General features: G+C 41.0%; 1 protein-coding gene across 1 annotated transcript in view; it reads right to left on the minus strand.

The window, feature by feature from the left end:
* Positions 1-2,746: 2,746 nt before the first annotated feature.
* The window catches only part of kndc1 (kinase non-catalytic C-lobe domain containing 1), a 49,769-nt gene continuing 30,164 nt past the window's right edge, over positions 2,747-22,351 (minus strand). The window contains exons 16-31 of the mRNA XM_005735106.2: positions 20,543-20,681; positions 18,789-19,048; positions 17,378-17,739; positions 16,438-16,531; positions 16,227-16,324; positions 15,956-16,140; positions 14,139-14,249; positions 13,846-13,993; positions 13,600-13,758; positions 13,252-13,458; positions 13,037-13,119; positions 9,767-9,920; positions 8,936-9,058; positions 8,505-8,564; positions 7,903-8,060; positions 2,747-6,005 (exon numbers count right to left, since the gene is read on the minus strand). Of these exons, the coding sequence (XP_005735163.2) occupies positions 5,777-6,005; positions 7,903-8,060; positions 8,505-8,564; positions 8,936-9,058; positions 9,767-9,920; positions 13,037-13,119; positions 13,252-13,458; positions 13,600-13,758; positions 13,846-13,993; positions 14,139-14,249; positions 15,956-16,140; positions 16,227-16,324; positions 16,438-16,531; positions 17,378-17,739; positions 18,789-19,048; positions 20,543-20,681 (2,570 nt within the window). The 3' untranslated portion in view covers positions 2,747-5,776. The remainder of the gene's footprint in view (positions 6,006-7,902; positions 8,061-8,504; positions 8,565-8,935; positions 9,059-9,766; positions 9,921-13,036; positions 13,120-13,251; positions 13,459-13,599; positions 13,759-13,845; positions 13,994-14,138; positions 14,250-15,955; positions 16,141-16,226; positions 16,325-16,437; positions 16,532-17,377; positions 17,740-18,788; positions 19,049-20,542; positions 20,682-22,351) is intronic.

Raw genomic sequence — 22,351 nt, forward strand, 5'->3', positions numbered from 1 at the left:
TTGTATAAATATAGTTGATATGATATTTTGTTAATATTTCAGCTGAAAAAAACAAACATTAAAGGACCCATGTTGTTTCTAACAGGCATTTTGGCGCTAAATCAGGTTGCTGCGCGTGAAGACAGTAGACTAAGCTACAGCTCAGTTTTCCTTTTAGATAATACCATTAGATTCATTAAGTCAGGATTCACAGTGTATGAGCTTTAGCAACTTTCACTTTAGGTGATTAAACATTGTTACATTTTGGAACCCTTTTTATTACTTTTACAGCACATGGAATTTGAAGTTGCCCAATTCTCTTTAAATTATGACAGTTAACCCAAACCGCTTCCCACACTTTAGTGATAATTATATTACGCACATTATAATTATTCTGCACTAAAGTATATTTCGATACTGATATTTGTGTAAGTGGGTCTTCATTACTTTCAGTTAAGTAGTTTCTGAAGAAAATGAAAACATGAATATAAACGATATAAAGTAATAAAAATGGAAAGACTGTTAAAACAAATTGGGTACATTTTCAGTTATACTTAGTAGCTGTTTCTGACCATTTTAAGCGCAAAACATAAACAGTTATGGCGCTTTGTTAAGGAGGAAAGGTGTATTTGCTCAATTTCTCATGACAGTTCCATTTGAAATCACAGGCTGGGCCTCTGAGCTCCCTGCTTATCCAGTTTGCTAACACGATGGAAGCGTAAACAATAATTCCCTAAGAGACGTCTGATAGTAACCAGGCAGAAAGCAACATTTAACAAACAAGATGGTGTGGGCAGCACCTAAATTTGGGGAGCCATTTCTAACGCTCTCGTCACATTTGTGCCTGTAACCCTCAAGCTCCCACTGCAATCAGATGGAGAACACAATGGTCTCCAGTGGTTTCATATTGACATGTGTTTGATACCCCGGCCAGCGCTGGCGCCAGTTACCCAAGAACCAGCGCTTGGCACAGGCACTTCAAACATTACAGATCAAAGGCATTACAGTAGCAACACAATTAAGGCCGATTGTCGCCTCGTTCACATGCAAATATGCCAAAACAAGCTGCGAGGAAGCTGTGGAGAGGGCGAACAGGCCAGAGAAAAGAATTCAACTGATCCCCACACATAGATATTAAATATAAAAATAAGTACTTCTAAAGGGTGTTTACTATCCAAACGCTTTCCAGTAGGATAAGCTTTTACTCGCTGGTGTAGTCTACTATCTAGTAGTTGAAGAATGACAGTCCTGCGTCATGTCAGCTAGGTGCCAAATAACCAGACAGACAGCTTTCCGAGAGAAAGCGCCTAACCTGTGGGACTGGCTCTCTGCTGAGATATCTCCACAGGCAGCAGCTCGGTGACAATGCCGCTAAACTGATCGTTTAGTTATATAACAAAGCAGATAAGAGGCTGGTCCTAGTTGTCTCCTTTATCGGCAATCTGTCGTTGTGAAGGCAGGAGTCCATTCAGTCTTTGCGGTCTCTTTATCTCCTCAGCTTTGAAGATGCGCCCCGATCGCGTCAGATAACAATGAAAAAGGCCCGGGACCTCGCCTGCACGCTGAGCCTGTTTCCTCAGCTCTGCCTCTGTGTGTCCCAGAGCAACAGCCGCACTGACTATTCATTTTTTTTCTTAGTGGGTCACTAGCTTGGATAAAGTCACTCAGCTGGTTTAGTTTATTCTTGAGCAGCTGGAGCATCAATCTTTGTTTAAAAAAACTCACACAGGAAATAAAGGCATTTAGGACCTTCTGGTTTAAATGAAGCCTTTAGTCATCAGACCCTGGATCACTGGTGGGATAACTGTTTAACTACCCATGACACTCTATTGCCCAATTACCCAGTGGGTAATAGGTGGGCTGCAGTGTGTTACTGAACCATATATCCTATTACTGGGATTTTTTTTACTGGAAAAATCCTAAATAGAGTAAAAAGTGAGAATTTTTTTCAGTTAAATGTAAAGCAGATGTATGAAGTCTGAGCACCCCTAAATTATGCCTCAACAGTCTTACACTCCACCACAGTCTCTTGCATGCTTAAAATCCCACTGAGCTTATATTAGATTTGCTTTGAACGGATGACATGTTTCCGATATCCCCAGACGTCCATACGAGATGTCAGAGACAACAGCTGTAGGACACAGTTCATCACAAAGGATGCTCATAAATATCTGAATATTTGTGCCTAAAAAAAGGATTAAAATGGAATTTCAGTGCCCTCCGGTTTGCAGGATAGCATACTAAAAACTGATTTGCCAGTGAATGACTTTCTGCCAAAATTAATGGAGCACAAAACATGAAACATTTCGTTTTTTAGGAGTTATTTCAGTGCTGTGTACAGTCATTTCATATTTATATGAAACACCTAGTTGGAGGGAAAACTGAGCTTTACTTCTACAGTCGTCTGATTTCTGCACATTCATCTCACATATTAGCTTTTACTAAGATCAAAAAATGGCTGAAATGACGGCTGTTATCAGTATGACTTACAGTATGTGCAGTGCAGATAGGCACGCTTGCTTGGTGAGTAATATAAAAATGTAAAAGCAGATTGTGGTCAGAAGGTTTACACCAGCTTAAAACTTAGTGTAGCCATCATAATATAACTCCCCACACTATAAATGACATTTTAATCCTGTAAACTGCAGGAAGAGGGAAACCCAAGCAACAGCTCACATTCTCTGCCTGATACAACAGCACTCTAACCTGCCATACGGCCAATCTATCACGGATGTTGTCTGACAATAATGAGCTCTGGCAAGAGAAGGTTTATAAAATCTCATTTATTTGGCCATATTAAGCAAATCGTCATAGCACGTCACATTCCATCTCCACGCTGGGTTTCACCGCGTGCGAGAACAGACAGCAGACACAGGCTGAACATCATTCCTCGAGTAACATTTTGCATGCCGACATCTCATTATGTTCCATCATTTGCTCGGTAATGGCAAGTTTTTGTCACGACTGTGAGCGTGTCTTTCTGCATTTCACCACACGCTATTCTTAATGAATGCAATTACTACACATGGCGCTGTTTAAATGGGATTATTATATTTTAATTTATCAATCTAGTCATGTAATTCTTATTTCAAATCCTAATTGGTAAACAAATAGAAGCTATAGGCTTGTGACCAGCGAGAGGAAAAACAACATCAAGTGTTTTAGAAAGGTGTTCACCCACCATGTGTCACAGGAATATCTTCAGTGCTCCTTGGCATTGATTTTTCAGGTGTCTGGAAAGCTACTGGAGGGATGGAAAACCATTCCCCCAAAGACCATCCCCTCTTTTTGTGTTTTGGAGAATGCATCAGACTGCAATGTCCCCTCAATTAGGTTGAGATCTGCTGACTGTGAAGGAGCAGTGGATGGGCCCGCTGCAATACTGGATAAGAGAAATCTCATAATAGCTAGAAAGGATTTTTCATACAAAAAAATAAGGTGATCAATCAGAAACACATTTTTGGATCTGAAGCGAGCCTTCCCTCTGCGGGGACAACTGGAGCCAAACTGTGCCACTTAATCTCGTACCACCTCTGTGTTGAACTTGAAAAAGGAAAAAAGAAAAGAAATAATCGTGCTTTATTTCACTTGAATGACTGACATGGCTGGATTCAAAGTTTGCAACCTATTTACCTCCACTACTTTCCTCTGATGCAATTACTCATGCTCTGCAGGTTTTGCTGTGTGGTGATATAATGAAACGCGGGCCTTTAATCATTTTGGAATATGCACCGTGTACGCACAATATCAGCTGAAATAATGGAGTCCTCAATAATCTCGCATTCACTTTACATTGTGACTGCTATTTGTGCAGAATCACAGTTCTCTCTTTCATTATGTTTTCACAGTCATTTCAGTCACGTTTGTGTAGAAAACCATATGAATTCCCTTCAGAACAGAACTTGGATCTCCCACAAGTTCCAAGGAACCGAGAACATTTTGAGGAACTGCATTTCCAATGATATTAACAGCGTCTAAATTAAATGCCGTGTCAATCGAAACAGGAAAAAGTTCCCGCTCAGTGCTCACTGCTTTCCAGAGATTCTGAAACTTTTTGATGTCGTTGGCGTCACTGAGTGCTCAACTACAGCAGCATTTTCTTACTGTACCTATTAAAAGATTGAAACTGTGGAGACCGTCTTTGTGGTTTAATCATCGAGCTGAGATCAATAAAACTCATAATGAAGAGAATTTATGACCAAGTCCAAGCAGCTTGATTAACACTGTAGCCACAGCAGTTCTGCTTAAAATAAAAATCCCAAAGAAGTGACACGACGACATCATTTACCTGAAAATAGTGTCTTTTTGTCTTATGGGCTGACAGGCATGTTAATTGCTGCTGAGGAGGAACGGTCTTTGAATCCAGCGTCCAGTTCTTATAACAATCACAACACATCGATGCTTTGTGCTAAATGCTAACGTCAGCAGTCCAACATGCTCACAATGACACTGCTGCTAGTGTTAAAGTTTGCAAGCCACATTTTACGCTCAAAGTTTAATGTGTTGCTAAATTTGAGTTACATGTAAACACAAAGTTTTCTTAGTCTGCTCTAAACTCAAAGCAGAAATGTCAAGCATGCAACCAGAACTTGCTGCCAGAGGCTCCACTGCAGTCCAAAGTATAGAAATTGCTGTGAATTCATTAATGACTTCTTCTTTCTGCTTTTATTAAAATGCACTAGTATCCCTGGTGTGTTCATGCAGTGCTAGCATAACTCCACTGTAGTAAAAATGTATCAGAAAATGAAAAAGCAGTTTTATATCTAGAAAAAGTATTTGAATCATAAAAGAACCACAAGTTACAAAAGTTTTTTTCGACTTCATAGATCTGCTGTTATCTGTAAATTGTAATTAAAGGATGATGACAGCTTTACTTAGTGTGGAAAAGCTTTTTTTTTAATAAAGGTTATGATGTGAAAATTGTACTCATTGAAGATCAAATTATACCGTATGTGCCCCGGGACTTAATAAGTGTGACATCCAGAGCTGAAGTATTAATGAAACAAACCTGACCTCACGACGGCGCTAAATTAAGAGTTAAGAATCGGTGAAGCTGTAACAGTCAGTTAGTTAGTTGTCGGGAGATTTAAGTGAAAAGCAAACTACTGGTATGAGGAAACTAGTGAGAGGATTTCTAATGTTTCTGTATAAAACAAAAATATTTGCAGAAATAAAATCTTTACAAAAGCTTCAATGCTTCCAAAAGGTGCCAAAAAAGGTCATTTTGGAAGTTCTCTTTAAGGCTCCTCACATATCAGATGATATTTTGCTTAATGGTGCATATTCTAAATATCTTATAATTGATCATATTACTACACTGCTATATAAAGAACCTTTGGCTTTTTGTGTTTTAGGTCCTCGCACAGTAACTCACTTTTTTAATCCGATCTTGGTGTTGGACAAGCATTGTACAGCTGCCATGTTTAGTCCAGATATGCTTACATACAGGTTTTAACAGCTAAATTACAGAAGAAGAATGTCAGTATTAGCTGAGGAAGAAAAAATTACCCACTACTCCTGTTGGTTTATAGGAAAAAAATGCTAACATGAAAATCAAGCATGTGGGAACAACAGCAGAACCTGTTCATACACAGAGCTGTGAGCTAAGTTCACCTCAGATTCTATATTACTGACTAAAGTTAAGGTGTTTTTGACAAACAGTCAATTGATATCAGAAAATATTTTCCAGTCTGGGACCAGGGAGTGTCTGCGCACTGTGGTCTGGACATGGCGCCTCACTTTTTGGCTCGTACATATCCAGGTGTTGACCTCTAACGCCGGGCTGTGAAAGCATGTCTCACTGGAAGGTGGCCTTAACCCTCCTCAGTGTGTCCTGGATCCTCCGTGTCTGGCGCTCGCTCGACTGCTGGAAGTTGGCATCGCTGTTGGCGGCCAAGAGGTGGATGTCCGAGGTGGTGAACCGGGCGATGCGGCGGCGAAGGTAGCCCTGCAGGTCCCGGTCTGGGCTGTAAGGGTACACGGCCTCTTGGAAGGCATGGACCTGACTCACAACCTTTGCTATGCTCCTACAATCCTCATCGTTCCGATGAGGATGAGCACAACATGAAATGGGGAGACACAACAAAGTAACAGTGACACCATTATAAGAATACCTAGGTGGTGTTTTTTTCTTGTAAGCAGCATTCTTAGCTTTGCCTGCGACCTGGTTTAGAGAGCAGGGATAGCCCAGGGTCCACAGTAACCAGCTGTCTCTGCTAGACATGCTCGTGACCCCAGCATCTGGCTACACTGCGTCACCTCTCAGCATCTGGCCCGAAACCTTTTCTTCCAATCAAACGCCATCCCACAGGCGCCATCTGGTGCTAGCGCTACCCTAACCGACACCTCGAATTCAACAGCTGTGCCATTACCATCCAGCCGCCACGTGTTGTGACCTCAGCATCTGGTCAGCCATATTGGAACGAAGGAGAAGGACACAGGAAAATGCTTCCTGCTGGCTGACTTTGTTGTAGATGGATTCACAGAATATGAGGCCTGAGCTCATTTTAAGTTAATGGCACTAACTATTCATACTTTAGGTTACTCCAGGGACAGGTAGCAAGCTAACTTTACTGGCTGTATGCATGTTTGAACAGCATCACTCCTTTAACTCTGACATTAGTGCAAATTCCAGCATGCAGTATAATAACACTTTATGATTCCTAGTGATATTTTTGTGGGGATCTTGATAAGGAGAATTATGCACATGTAGGACTTTGGCTGCTTGTCATCACTTTGATTCCACGTTTCAACAAATATTCGACCGGCACAACTTGCCGCTCGTTACTGGCAGTCATTAGTTAGCAGTCCTCATGATGACTGCTCAGAATGTGTTAGCATGTGTGTTTTTCTAATGTGTGTACACATAATTAGCCATGCTTGCTGTTATATTACTCCATATTAGCATCTATGAAATGAGACGGAAGGAACGTTTTATCATCAGAAGTAACAAAAGCATACTTTCACTTAATGTGTTTGCCAAGTGTTACCTCACCACTATTTTAATTTTTACCTTCGCCAAGGTGCTCATGTTATTTGGCAGCTTCTGTGAGCGCGTGTTTCATTCTGTCTCTAAACACAACAGCTCAACAAGTTTTGAATGACTTCTGATAAAACCTTGTAGTGGTGTAAAGTGAGGTCACCAAGATCTTCAAGGTCAACTTAGTGATTTACCCTAACCCTATTGGTCGAAGATGGACAGAAAGTCATATAACTTAGAAACTATGACTTTTACAACTGTGGTGTGTATTGTCGTCATATAGAAAGTATTGCATGAAGACTTAAGATATTGTGTTTGACCTCTGACCTCTCCTTCAAGGTCAGTAGACTGAGAAAGTCAAAGTGATAGAAATGCTATGCAGAGCTTTTTAAAACTATCTGTTTTACTGCCATTGTTTGTAACACAACATGTAGACAAGTAGGGAATTATGTATGTTGGGATTCTACATATCACACGACTTCAGACCTCAGAGGTTTTCTTCAAGGTTAAATAAGGTCAAACTTTAATAACGTGTCTTTTATCTTTAAATTGCACTTAAAATTTTTCTGCCTTCGTTTGCATTGCAAAATTTAGGAGATTACACTGACATATGGGGATATTAATATCGCAAATATGTCACATCTGACTCTTTACATTTGACTTCTTTCAAGTTGACCCCAAAACATGATCTATCTTTAAAGAAAGTACCTGTCAAGAGAACCTGAATGTGCTGCCTTGTTAGTTAGAAATATACTGTTGCGTAATATTATATAAGAAGCTCAGGCTACCTACAGAAGTAGAGTGCGTGTGGGGGGGAGGGGGGCATTCAGTGGTCATGCCTCACATCCGACACTGTTTTTATTATTTACGATAAAAATCCAAAAGGTGAGCAGGCTAGCAAGATAGTACCATAAATACTATACCATACATCAGACACAGCGTACCTCAGTTTGGTCCATTTGTAAGCCCCGGTGGTGAGAGTGAAAGCTCCGATCTCTAGCTGCTGCACGTGCATAGCCAGGATGTGGGCTGAGGGCAGCGTGGGCTTCTTTGTTGTATGTTCACCTCCCATAAGACACAGATCATCACTCTTCAGAAAAACCTGATTAGGAAGCAATACATCCACCACACAGTGAATAAATACGCTCTTACTGGCAGAGAAAATCAGGTCAAAGATACTTGATGGAGTCCAGTGCAGAGGTGATAGCGAGAGCCTCGGAAGATTAAAAAGAAAAAAAAGTCAACCCTTTGGACATTTCATAGTCAATAGGCCGCGCAATTTATCCTACAAACTATTACAGCTAAAATAGAGAAGTCGGCAAGTGTTTCATTTTGTGTAATGTGTCAGGTTTTTTGGGGTTTTTTGAGCAACTTGGAGCAGGAGAACCAGCTGTAAGCACACGACACCCGGGAAAGTAGCTCGAAGCTGTTTTTCTATTGATTTGTTTGCCCTGCAGCCCAGTTTCACAATATGTGGCCATCCTAGCCTTCAGTTACAAACACCATCCGTGTGTGCTCATGCTCAAACACACACACACGCACACACCTGCACAGCTCGTAGCTCCTCCAGGATCTCACACACCTTGGACGACAGATGTTTCCACGCCTGTTGGCAAAGGCAACAGTAGTTTTATTAATCATTACCAAAACAGCAGCTTCCATATAGCAACACTCAGTGAACGGCACCTCCCTGCAGATGGATATATGGAAATTTCTCCTATTTTCCCCAACTCTGTTTTTTGTGTTGTTTTTTTTAATCACTGCTTTTCAGAGTGGGGGGGTGGGGGGCACATTCTTCCTCGCTGTGTTTGTTCTTCCTACATCTTATTTGAATAGATTAATTTGAATTTTTTTATTTGTGAAACTAATTAAACACCATCCGAACCCTCTCGCAGTAGAGGGAAACATTTAGCTTGAGGGGCAGCAAGTTATTGCACAAACTTGTGTGAGGAGGAAAGCATTGCCACGGAGCCTTACCGGTAATTGCCTGACAATCACGTTCTCCAGACCTCCGAGGACCTGCATGGCCGTGGCAAAGTTCCTCGATTCGTAGCAGTGCTTTCCTATCCACAGATACTTGGTCAGCAGAGCAACTTGTTTCTGCAGGGGAGGAGAGATTGCAAGAGAAACAAAAATAAACAAAACAAAAAAAGGCAGACAAAGCAAAATGCTAAAATCACGCAGCTCTCTCAGGCTGCATTAATACACACGTACACTGGCAATATATGAAAAATGTTACATGTCAAAGTGCTTTGTGGACACTATGTTTTATCTATTACTCATCTGCTTTCTTGAAAAAGATATCAATGTGAAAATTATTTAACGTGTGTGGAAAGTGTTCATCTGAGAGCTGCACTTGAAGCTCCTTTATGAGGACAGCTTAAATCAGTAGGAGTGAATCCACATTTGTCCAGGAGCTGCTTTTTTGGGAAGCAATGAAAGCTGTTGTCCTTGTCATAGAAATCATAAGCAACACAAATAACTGAAAGAATGAGGTAAAGCCGAGGTGAGGAAGTGCAAAGATAGTTTAAGTGCTCTTTAAATAGTCAGAGTATTTGTCATAACGGTGTCCAAAGTGCACGGATAAGTCCTAAAACAGCTGAACATCTAGTGTGTTCTCAAGATGTATTCTCATTGGTTTGCTCGGCTTGTTGTGAGACTTATTAAACAGTTAAATAAAGAAGCTACTTTCAGCCTGTGACTGACACCAGAGTTCACGCGAGAAATCAAAGCCCGCGCTGTGACAGCGATGACTCCCTTTTATTCTCACCGGGGAATAAACTCCCACCGAGTTATGGGTCCTCTCACCTTGACAGAGTCGCAGATGACTATTTCAGCAGAGATCCAGTTAGTGACACTATCAGCGTACGTGAGCAGCCGCTGAAGGTAGCTCTCTGAAGCTGGCCCCTCACGTGCAAGCCCACTGCTCCCCTCTGCTGGTGGAATATGCTGCGACACATTTCTGTTAGGAGAGCGTGAGATGTCGGAAAATCTTCACTGGATTTTATGGCTCTAAGTAAGCGCCCACCAAAAATCCCATGTATTAAAGAACATCTTTAGATTTTCAAATTTTGTATTTTTCCAGGGAAGCTGTGATGCGTACTTCCACTCGTGGAAAATATTATACTTTGTTTATCTGGCATTCACCTGGACCTTTCATGTTTTTCTAGATGTCACCTGAAGTCCCACCCACACACTACAAGACATAACTGCACAATTTACATTTGATACACAGTGAAGCCCACAGTTATTCATAGCTCCTCTTTGTTTGTGTCTTTTGTAAAGCAGTAACAGCGTTTTTCTGCCAAATTTAAACTCACTAAAATCTAAAATCTTGACTTTCTTTAAACTCTGTTCGACTATAAAAGCAGAACTAGCCACATGCATACCATTCAGTCAAAGTTTAACTGTGATGAACGCTCAGGTCAAGCGTTGTGAGAGCCCACAGAAATGATTGCTACAGGTGGGTTTAGAGTTGTGATTTAAACTGTTTCACAGAGTCTAGTTCAGGGATGTCAAACTCATTTTTCATGGTGGGCCACATACTGCCCACTGTGATATTAAGTGGGCCACACCAGTGAAACTCCTCTTTCTGTCAGTGTAAAAACATTTAACTAAACAGGTTTTTTCCGTCATAAATGTGTAATTGCAGAAAATGTCCCTGGAGCTCATTGCTCAAAGTGTGTTGTATTTATAAAAATGAAGAATTTGTTAATTCGCAGAAAATAATTCTTGCCATGGATGGACTGTAAAAAAAATTCCATAGCAGATATGAAAAACAGGAAATTTTCTGTCATTTAATCTTTTATTTACCCTTCTTCCTAAAGCAAAAGGAAAAGCTGTAGAAGTGTGGGTGGAAGCAGACTGAAAGTGAAACACTACTGTGTGCAGTAAAGTATTGTCCAAGGTGGATCCAAAGACCTTTGACACTGGAGGATATGTTGACCTAAAGGTAGGGCTGCTCAATGAATCGAATTTTAATCACGATTACGATCTGGACTTTCAACGATCATTAAAAATGACTGAGCCGATTAAGATAAGAAGATAGAACTTTATTTTTGTGTCTTTATGTCATCCATAAGGGATGCATTTGACATATGTTTAACATATTATAGCCCAACAAGTTACTTATAGCACTTTAAATATGAGCAATCGCTTTTTGGCAAATACCGGAAATCAGTTTTTGGCAGACAATCAGTTTTTGGCACAACACCGGTCCGTGAAAATATTGTGGGGCATAAACGTCCATGGCGCAAAAAAGGTTGGAGACCCGAGGGAAGCTCGGAAAGCTAAGCAGAAGTTATTTGGAGAGGAGAGTGACTGCCGTTGGTTGAAAAGAGAGGTAAAAAAAACTTCAGTGGTGTTGCACACTATTTTATATTATTTTTTAAAGTCATTGTTAACCCTTTAAAGCCGGTCAGAGCAGCACGCTCCGTTTTGTGTAACTATTGTTAAATCCCTGTAGAACCTGAACCGTGTAAGCTAGCGCAATAATTTGTTTTGCATATGAAACCGGAGGAGTTGTACTTACGTCTTATGCCATCAGCTTGTCCTCGGTCACGGTTTCCTTCCACATATAGCTTTGCAAAAACTGCATAAAAAGCACTTGCAGGAACAAAAACATAATATTCCAGAAACACGCTTTGCCGATCCGACCAGCTCTTCGTAACACTTCCCACAGTGAAAAAGACGTCAGCACGAACTATCTCATGTCCGCAATTCTCCTGGCCGAAACCGGAAGTGACGTCATTTTCGCGGAAATTGTAGTTTTTTACTTGTAGGCCTTAAAAGCCTATACTGGTCATGTTTGACTTTTCTGAATAGTTGCTGGGATGCTTAGAACTCGAATTGCACTGCTGGAAATAGTTTGTTTTGATGCACCTGCTGTTTTCTTTGCAAATTTGCATCATAGGATTGTTTTTTCGTTTTTCCTGCAGTATATAAAAATTGGTGTATCTCCAAAATAAAACTATGAAGACACTCAAAATAAATTTCCTGTTGTTGTAAACTATTTTTGCAACTTTTCTGTATTTAAAGTTTTGAGGGATAAACCTCTTAAATTTCTCCAAGTAGAAATATGTAAAAAAAACCAAAAACGATTTTCAATTTTTTTGTAGTTTATTGCACTTTTTTGCAATTAATGTAGTTACTATGGACTTAATGCATACATATTATTAAAATATGGGCTATAACAGTTGTATAGCAACTTGAGATGCTCCCACAAATGGCACTACAACATGTAAAAAATAATATAAGCTCTGGCGGACTTGGTTCTATAGTAGGTCGTAAGGGTTAAATAAATATCGTCAAATATTCGAGATCTCAATTTCAGTGAAAATAATCGTGATTATCATTTTTGCCATAATCAAGCAGCCCTACCTAAAGGTGTATTCTGGAAAATGAGCCAGTGAAGATTAGGCAGTTTAGTTTGAGCTCAGTATCACAACTAAATTGTCTTTAACCTGCCAACTCCCTCGTCCAACGTCTGTGTGCTTCCCACACATTCACACTCTGATGAACTCATCAGGAGCAAGCTGCGGTTCAGTTTCTTGCCAAAGATTGTAGAAGCCAGATAGCGAACTACCAACCTTCCAATAAGTAGAATGTAGAGCAGACCTAGGTGTTGATGGAAACTTTATAAGTAAAATCTTCAGTATGCATATGGTTAAATAGATATATGATAATTTTAGTATTTCATGTACTGTGCAGAGAAGAAGTACAAACAGGTGTTTGTATATGGAACACACACTCTGCATAAAGACTGGAAGAAACAGCAGAGAAAGAAATGAAGTGAATCTGTGAGTGGGGACGCTGAACAGTTTTTCTATACAGGTCACTGAATGTTTGATGGGGTATGAAAATGATGTTAATCATACACTGCGACCTTCACAGGCAACACTTCTCAGCACAATTGAGCAGCTGTGGGTGATTGTGCATAAACATTCAAATGCTCTGCACCTAAAAATCTTTTCATAATAGAGGACCAGAGACCTCTGATCGTTTGCCAAGGTGCTGTGAAAGCTATTTCAGAGGCTTTCAGAGGCTCTCTAATGCAGGCTTTATAGCTTTTGTACTCACTTGTTCGGGGTTGAGACTTTGTCCCTGACTCCTTGTATTCTGGAGTTGAGTAAATGAACTGGATGACATCCTTGGAACATTTCCTGCATTACAAGAGTTACAAATACAAGATGCAACATGACAAGCTGGTGAATTCTTAGAGACACGGCTCCCTCTAGTGGCTTGAAATGATAACAACATTAGGTGGTGTACCAGTCACATAAATGGTGTGCTACCTGCTGCAGGAGCGTGAGCTGTTGGGCTATGTGCTGTGCACTGTACTCATTTTGGCTGAAGGGCAGTCGTTCTTCATTGTGCAAGCAAGTGCTGGAGAGCTCATCCATCAGGGAGCGGTGACAAGGCATGGGCAGAGCCACAGCAATGGAGAAGGCCTTCTCTTTAGACATGGATGCAGAGGGCTCCACCACTCGCGAGATCCTCCACTGCAAAGTTCACACAGAGGCTTAGAAATCTGGGAAGCCATGTTTAGGGCAATAAAGACTTCTTGTTAAGGGATCTGATCTTATTGGAAAATAGATCAAGATGAAATTTGGCTCAACAACAACAAGAATGTAAATATTGACCTTTTTCCCAAGATCCTCAGTAGATGAATGCAAACACCCAGAGTCATCGACTTCGTCAAAGCTGATTAGGCTCCCTGTCAGATGGCTTGCTGCACTCATACTCAGCGGGCTGTGAAGACCAATAAGCAAGGCTTCCCCTTGGCTGTCTACAGGAATCACCTGTGGAAGCATTAAATGGAGAATATTTGAGAATATTTTTCATTCAAAGGAATATGATATGTACACAGTGTGTACATATCTGGCTACCTCAGTATTAAGGAACTTTTCTAACACGTCCACGAGGCTGGAGTTAGGCACAAAGTCCACTGTTCTGCAGTCTGTTATCCAGAAGTGAAGCAAGTGCAAACTCCGATGGAAAACCTTTTCACTGTCTCCTGACAAATCAGGTCCCTCCCTGAAATGGGAAAAGAAATAAAACCCACATGTAACGTGTTTCATACCGTGTGCCACATTTTGATTAGTCATTTATTGGAAGAATTGGAACTGCACACTGCTCAGAGCTGTTCCTCTGTCGTCCTGAGCTGCTGGTTGTACTTTACCTTACAGCACAGATGAATTTATTCATTATGAACTGCAGTAACTGCTCAGGAGTGCAGAAGAAACGATACGTATACAGGAACTGCTGGATGTAGCCCTCCACAGCTGCATTTCTGTGATGAAAACAATCATAGAGACACTAATTAGAAATCAGCACAAGGCATTATTAGAAACATGATATATAGAAAAAAAAGAAACACGATATGTAGAACAGATACATAATATACAGAAAGGAATATAAAAACATTCGCAAACCGTCCAGACCCGGCAAATATAACATACAAGAGGTGAAGTTGAAGGAACTCTGAAGCAACTTCCTGCTATATGTGAGTTACCCTACATGTCCTACATCTGGATCTTTTCCCACACAGATGTGTAAATTTCACAAAGCATTTAAGGGAGAGATCCTTCCGAGGTGCCCTAAGCTACTTTAACGACTCCTTTCAACGTGAGAGAGCAGTGACGTCATTAAAATCACAACATTGTCAGTGGTGGTGGGTCTCATGTGAGCCGCCAGACAAATAGGAATTTATAAAGACCCCCTGTGTTTAGCTGAACCTGCACTTTGACTTTAAGGCAAATTAAAAGCTACTTATCTGTGAGCCAATTGTTGAGGACAAAAAAACGCCAAAATTGTCTGTAAGTTGTACTACTGGCAATAAAGCCCCCAAAATCTTGGAGGGATCTAAGGGGAAACAGTTTGATGTGTGGAGGATGATGTTTGAGAGCCTTAAAAGTTTCTTAAGCACAGGAGAAGACAGCAGAAAGACAAAAAGGTGGAAGAAACACTGCAAATGCTATCTGACCGAGCTAAGAAGCTATCGTAGATCTTACAGCTGATGCTGTTTGAGGTTAATTCCACTGACGATACGGTTACATGTCCCACCCAGTGCAATAACGCCGGTCATTTAAATGATCGTCACAACAATCAGACAACTGGTAACTCGAAAAATGCAGGAAGGAGAGAAACCGCTTCAAAGCGCGCATGCCCTAACAGAAGAAGCCCCATCGCTCTCGGACCTCAGCTGAGACTGCAGGACGACCAGAAGAGCTTCGGCTGAGGACCTCAGGTTACGCGCAAACGGTGTCAGGAGAGCTGAAACACAGCTTGGTGTGAGCCCAGAAAGGGCCTTAAATTTCACAGAAAAAAATCCCCAAATCAATTAACCAATAACCAATGAAGTGAAGCTAAAATAGAGGAAAGTCTGGCTTCTGAGTTTTTGGACAAGCTGTAGTTTGTGTAGTCTTTAATGGCTCAAACAAAAATATAATAAATTACAATAATATCACCTAGAGGTAATAAAAGGGGATCACCTGAGCCGTCAGCTGAGGGCTGGAGGTGAGCTCAGCTGATTACTGTGGAGCGTGACTTCACAGCCAACCAGAATGCAAACCAGAGAAAAACTGCACTTCCAGTTTCAACTAATTGCACCTTTTGATCAAATGTTTCGTACGTAGTTCAAATTTTTAAGCCCTCAAGTTTAGCAGGTATGCTGCCTATCAGCCAATATAGTATGTAAGTGTAGTATGCTGACATCCTTACAATTAGTCAGCATTACTGAGAAAAAATACCCTGCAAATAAAAAATTCCAGCTGTAATAAAGGCCTTATTTTAGAAAAAACACATCAATAAAACATCAAATAGATTCTTAAGTTTCCCGTTGTAAGTGAATACACTCTTTTGACTCTGTAAAATCCCTTTGTTGGACACATAAAAAGCAGACGGAAGGTTAAATAACTCAGCCTATGACCTGGATCACAGCACTGTAAAACTTGACTAGAAAAAAAGAAAAGAAAATCGACCCTCAATCAAATGTACCTGGCGTAGAGGTATGCCATGAGGCCCAGAGAAGATCCAGCCTGCAGAGTGCTCTTCCCTTTGCTGGTACCAAAACTCAACACTGAAATGTCCTCTGAGGACTCGAGGTCCAACGACTCGAGTTCACAGACAGCCAAAGCGGGGAGCAACGAAAGCTCCAAACCCCACTGATCCACACTGAGAATCTGTGGAAATGAAAGAAATTCTATCAAACTTACAAGAACTGGGTTGTTAAGTATGATGCATAAGATTTTTGGGTAAGCTTCTGTACCTCGAGGTATTTCTTCACACTATCCAAGAAGGCTACTTTGGACCTGAGTTCCTCGAGCTGTGACTTGAGTTTAAAGAGCATTGGCTTGCTCTCAGGACCTTTGGAATACAATAAAGGTACAATACACACACACAGTCTTTACATGCTGTATCAGAAACACAGCATTTTGCCATTTTCATACTCCTGCGGCGTGTTAAAACGAGCACCCAACCTTTGTTTTTCCTCTCTTGTTGAATCAACTTCTGGTAGAAATTTCTTGTTTTCTTTAGATTCCTTGTTTCAATTACAAGCTGCTGCTGCAGTTCCTGTTCAAAGGAAATCACACAGAATCATACAAAGGCCCTAAAACTGCACCACATGCCTTCTGCTGAAAGAAGCCGTCGGGCGTTTTAAGTGTGTATGGGCCAGTGTTTTTTTTTTTTTTTTGTCCTCTCTTCACCGTGGCAACAGAAAGCAACAGCTCTTTTGAAGTGAACTGAGTAAGAAGTCACAGCATCGCAGCTCTTACGGTACGTTTATTAGCTTTCACGCAAACCTTCAGAAGGAGCAGTGGTGCCATCAAAGCGCTCAAACACAAGGATGATTCATTAATATTCTTTTGCAAATGATAATAACTTTCTCTGCTGAGGGGCTAAGTTCAACATATTAATATTCAGATCCAGTTTGGAGAGAATAATATGCCAATTACCCTAAAGTCCCCCACATGTTCTCGTCCTATTTACCCCAAAGCCTGACCGTGCCCCACTTCATTACAGATAGGAAAATAAGTCCCACGCTTAATCAAAAAACTCGACCAGGTGAGGAGCTGAATGAAACAGAGAAGCACTCGATTTCAACCTCAAGCAGCACAACCAAAACGATTTAAACTTTAACTTCGAGGATATTTTGATGGAAATAACTTATCTCGGCTCAGGGCACAGAAGACTGTATTTATTAGTTTTTTTCAAATGCCTTAAAAAAGCGATAAAACATTTGCATTTACATGAATTTATAGAATAATCCATTGAAATTGCATAACATTTAATACATACACATTTAATGTAAGCGGCATGAAAACTGATAAATAAATCATGGCATCTCCCGTTCGTTCAAACGCTCAGGGTTAAGGTCAGGGATGATTCAGAGGCGGTGGCCATCGTAGCTTTACCCACCTGTGCTTTTACATCCAGACATGGCGATCCTGTGTGCTGTCCCAGATTCCCTGCATACTGGATCACATCGGGACTAAAGCACTCTTCGCCGAAGAAGGCCAAGGCCCAGTCCGGGCTCGAAATGAGGCCAAGACCCTCTGCTCTGAAACTGGAGGAGAGAAGCCGCTCAGACGCCACGGAGTCGCTGTCCTCCATGTCCTCGGAGCAGTCTGGGCTCATCTGCTCATCGTGGGCTCCTGTAAGCCTTTCCTCTCTCTCTGATAGAACCTCAGCTTCAGAGGGGCTTTCATCGCTGCCCCCCACTGAATGACCTCTTCCTTCCATGACCCCCAAGTCTGAACTGTCAGCGTTCACGCCTGGAACTGTAAATAAAGACAGAAGAGAGAGAGAGAGAGAGGGATTGGATCACATGGAGAGTATAAAAAAGGCAAACTGGATTTGTGAAGTAAACAGAGAGACAGAGAGAGAGAGGGAGATCCAAGGGTGGCGCTGAGGGTGTTTGTTGCTAACCCTCTCGTGGCTGCACAATGCACTTACTGTTTAACAGATGCCCTTAAACCAATTCACAGTTCAGTCACTATCCTTTTTTTTATTTTCAAGTATCTGTTCAGAGCCTGTCTGTAATCAAGACAGCCCATGTCTAACATACTTCAGTAATGACAAAAACAGACCCAAGTGTGTGTTTGTGTGAAAGTCACTGCCCGGGAATGAGTTTCAGAGAAAAGGGAGAAGAAAAAAAAAGCCTTTGCAAGTTTGCTAGCACGCCTTGGACCCTTCTGAATGAGGCGCAAACTTAAGAACAGCATCCAACAGCCGGCAATGGCCCTCATGACTGCAGTCAGCAGCCAAGGCGATAGAAATATACCAAAACATCACAGAGAGGGTGGAGTTTGATATCTAAAAACAGGACAGAATCTGCATGAATATCAAATCCCTTCATCTACTTAGTTAAGAAGAAAAAAAAAGTACTGCGCTTGTTGTACTGTGTTACAATGCAGCACTTGCACATAGTACTTAGTTACAAGTTTATTTTACTTGTACTTGAGCAAGTGAAAAAGCAACATTTCCTGTAAGCAGCAGTAATGTCTCCTAATCCCTAATCTATTTATGGGAGCAGGTTTGTAATTTAAACAATCCCATCTTCCTCACATGCCATTTTTAAAATCAGATTATATGCTGAATTTAAATGTATCTCAAAGGAAATCATGGCTGGCTCAATCACTCACAGCTGAAGATGAAAACCTCAGTCTGCGGGCTCAAACAGGTGATGCTCAGAGCCTGAGAGGGAGCACTTTTATTTGACTTGTTCATTCAGTTCAGCCTATGCATTTTAGAAACGGAAAATATAACCGACTGTGAGAACTCTCCAATAAAAAAGAGATAGAGGTCAACAACCAAATCTTTCTCCTACCTTCACTGATGCAGTGCTGATTTTGCTCTGAACTCAATCTGACATCCTCGAGTACAGTCCTATTTTCTGCATGACAGGACTGGGCCTTGGTTTCTTCCCAAAAATCCCCAGCAACAGGACTGGACGGGCGGAAGTTTCCATTCAGATCGAGACAGCTGTTCAGGCAAACTTCTCTCTTCCCTCTCCTGACAGCGGCTATCGAGGATGGGGTAACGGTTGCCCTTTTCACAGCCTTTGATGGAGGCTGATCATTAGAGCTGCTGCACGGGGCACAGAAAACACACAGCATGTTCAAAGCAAATAATAATTAGCACTAACTAGGGGAATATTGCCAATGACATGCATTCAAGTAAGCAGGTAATAGGCAATTCAGAGAAAACACACATGGTGATGATAATAACTGAAACAGTCAACAATGCAAAGCACATACAGCACTCAACTTCACAATGGATTTGCAACTTTAATCATTAATGTACTAGAATACTGGCTCCAATGGAAAACTCACAAAGAATGAAACAAGGCAGCCACTGAACATCTTGGAGCTTATCAGTAACATTATGCACTTGCAAATTACACCAACTGAGCCGCACAATTAATACTGTGCCAAAACAGACCACTGCAGTCCTTGTCAGGGTTAGAATGAAGCGTGTCTTCATCAAGTCCCTCAATCCCTTCAGAGAAACTGAAGCAGTGGAGGAACAGTGGAGAAACCCTTCACAGCTGAGCCCTGTGAACGAGCCCACAGCCAGAGGAAAAACATGTCTATCTCTCTACAAAGCTGTGTCGTCTCTACCAGAGCAGATTAAAGGGTCTGTCATATTGCCCTGAGCACAAGAGCATGAGCAACGCCTGGATGAAAAGACGTCTGAAAGAAGTGACAGGCTCGCCTCCGTGCTCGTCTCTTTCTTATGTTTAAATACATGCATGCATTCATCCATACACTTAAGTCTACCCGATGCCCAAGGCTAATTGTCAGTATATCAGTAACAATGCAGAAAGAGCTTTAAATGTGTTGACATAGCACTTGTACCGAAAAACTTACCGCATAGCTATTACCATAGGAGCTGCTAATGTGGTTGGCGAGGTTTGCAAAAGAAGGTTTGTTTCTTTTTAATGTTGGCTTTGAATGTGAAAGCGTGCAGAGGAGAAGATGTCATCGTCAATCAGCACTCCACCCCATAACTTATTCCAACATCTTTGTACTCTGCACCGTTGCACATGTAAATAAGCTACCTCCCTTCTCCTGCCACATGGCTTTATCTTAAATTAGAAATCTAACTGTCTATTATAAATCAATTAATAGGGTCTGTATTTTGCCAGTTATTTCCATAATGGTCCTAATTTAAAACTTTGGAAAACATGCCTATAAGAGTTTACCAGAGGCCAAGGTGATGTCTTCAAATTAAACTACATCAAAATAAAATCATGATATGCAATATTATCTGTATTATCTGTATCTGTATGAATAATCTGCAAGATAACATTCAGAAACCATGTTTATTCATATTACACTAGTCACATGATCTCAAGGTGACTGTTTTATTTCTAAGCAACATCAATTAATAATACTGTGTTGTTATTAGAGCATTTAAAAGCCTTTATACAAGGAGTTAATATTAGTTTATTTATGCCTCACTTCATTAGCTTAAACAACAGGCACTGTCTTTACAAGAAAAAACAAGCAAACAAAAAAAAAACCCCGAACCAAAACCACTGTTTAAAAAGATAAACGATATGAGGAAAAAAATGCTTACAGTGTGGAAGTGCTGCAGTTTACCAAGCAATGCAATACACCCAGTAAGTCATCTTCCCAGTAGAGATCAGTGAATCTCTCCTTCACGATGCTGGCAAACGCCTGGTATTGGAGGTCCCTCAAAGAGAAGATGAACTCCCCTCGGAAAATGAAAAGCAGATTTTCAAATGAATACGTCTGAAAAAGAAAATCAGTGCAATAAAAATGCAAACTGGCATTAATAGAACATTACAATCTTAGACTTCGGGGCATCTATTCCTTATAACACTGAAGTCTACCCTATATGGGCAAAAGTAGTGGGCCACCTCCACATTACAACTACAGGAACTGCAACCATAGAAACCTATGTCATGAAGTTCCTGGCACACAGCTTTTGTGTTGATGGTAATGCCAGAGGAGGTCTAGAACGCTGCAGTTATTGAGTTAGCGTAGCGTTTTTATGCACTATTCCCCTCAGCAATTGGCGACCCCCCCACTCTGTAACTTTATGTGGTGCTTTCTGGTTGACTTGCCATTCCACTTTGCAATAATAATTGTAATAGTGGCATCCTATAACAGCAGAATTCAGTGTACTCCTCAGAATGACTAATTCTTTCATAGATGTATGTATAGGCCGACTGCATGGCTACATGCTTGGTTTTTACATAACTGTGGCAAAAAGCCCCTGAATTCAAAGATGTGGCCCAATACTTCTGTCCAAATAGTGTATCTAGTATTCCCAGAATATAGGCAACTAAAGGAAGCAACAGTGTTACATGTTTGCCAAGTAAATGTAGGAACATTGTACACTGTGTGATCACAAAATGCAAAAGCAAAACAGAACATGCATGCTTCCGGTCGCATTCCTGACTCGATGAAGCACCTTTTGGGACTGGAGTGCTGTGTTGGCATGGAACAAACTTGCATTTGGTCTCTGGGTTATAGTTTGACTTACTCAAAGTGATCAGAAGGGGACTTCCATAGAGTGAAGAAGTAATAGCAATGCTGGGAAAAGTCCCAGTGTGCACAAAGAGAAAACTCTGAAGAAGAGATCTACCAAATTTAAATCAGTTGAGGTTTTTATGTTATTATGAGTGGACTACCAAAGAATGGATTTTACCCTGTCAAATTAAGCTGGGTGTTGTTTGACTGTTAATTAGCTGTTAATAAAGCACTGTATATATTCTTCTATTATTTATTGATATAATTCAACTGCTAATGTTATGATTATGATTGCAATAATCTTACAAAGTTTGCACATACGGTGGAGAAGCCAGACCGTGTACTATTATATTTTTCCATTTATTAGTCTAAAAAGATTGATAAAAGGAAATTAGTGTCACGGTCCGGGGCAGCGGCCGTGTGAAGAGTGGAAAGGAGGACTCAAATGCAGCACTTACTCAGATGTGAAGGTGATTTATTGACAATACTGAACATAAAGTGGAGATGGCAAAACAGAACTAAGGACGAACTAAACTGGGAGAAACTACACAAAGGGAGTGGCAAACCTGAACCTGAAGGGAGAACAGCAGGGAGAGCACGCAGGGGATTCACCGGGTATGAACACAGACGACGCGACGAGGAGCAGAGGAAAACACACACTATAAGTACACAAAGAGACACTGGGAAATCACACACAGGTGGGAGACACAGCTGGACCTGATTAACCTGACGAGACAGGGGAACACTAACACCAGGGACCAATAGAGGGAGCACAAACCCAAAACCCAGTATCTAAAATCCCAAAACAGCCAAGAATAATAAAGAGAATAATAACAATAAGGAACACAAACACAAAGTCACTGAGTCATGGCCGCAGGACCATGACAGT

This window comes from Pundamilia nyererei, unplaced genomic scaffold, assembly GCF_000239375.1.
Source record: "Pundamilia nyererei isolate P.nyererei 1_Seehausen unplaced genomic scaffold, PunNye1.0 scaffold00062, whole genome shotgun sequence".
In the NCBI taxonomy this organism is placed as follows: Eukaryota; Metazoa; Chordata; class Actinopteri; order Cichliformes; family Cichlidae; genus Pundamilia; species Pundamilia nyererei.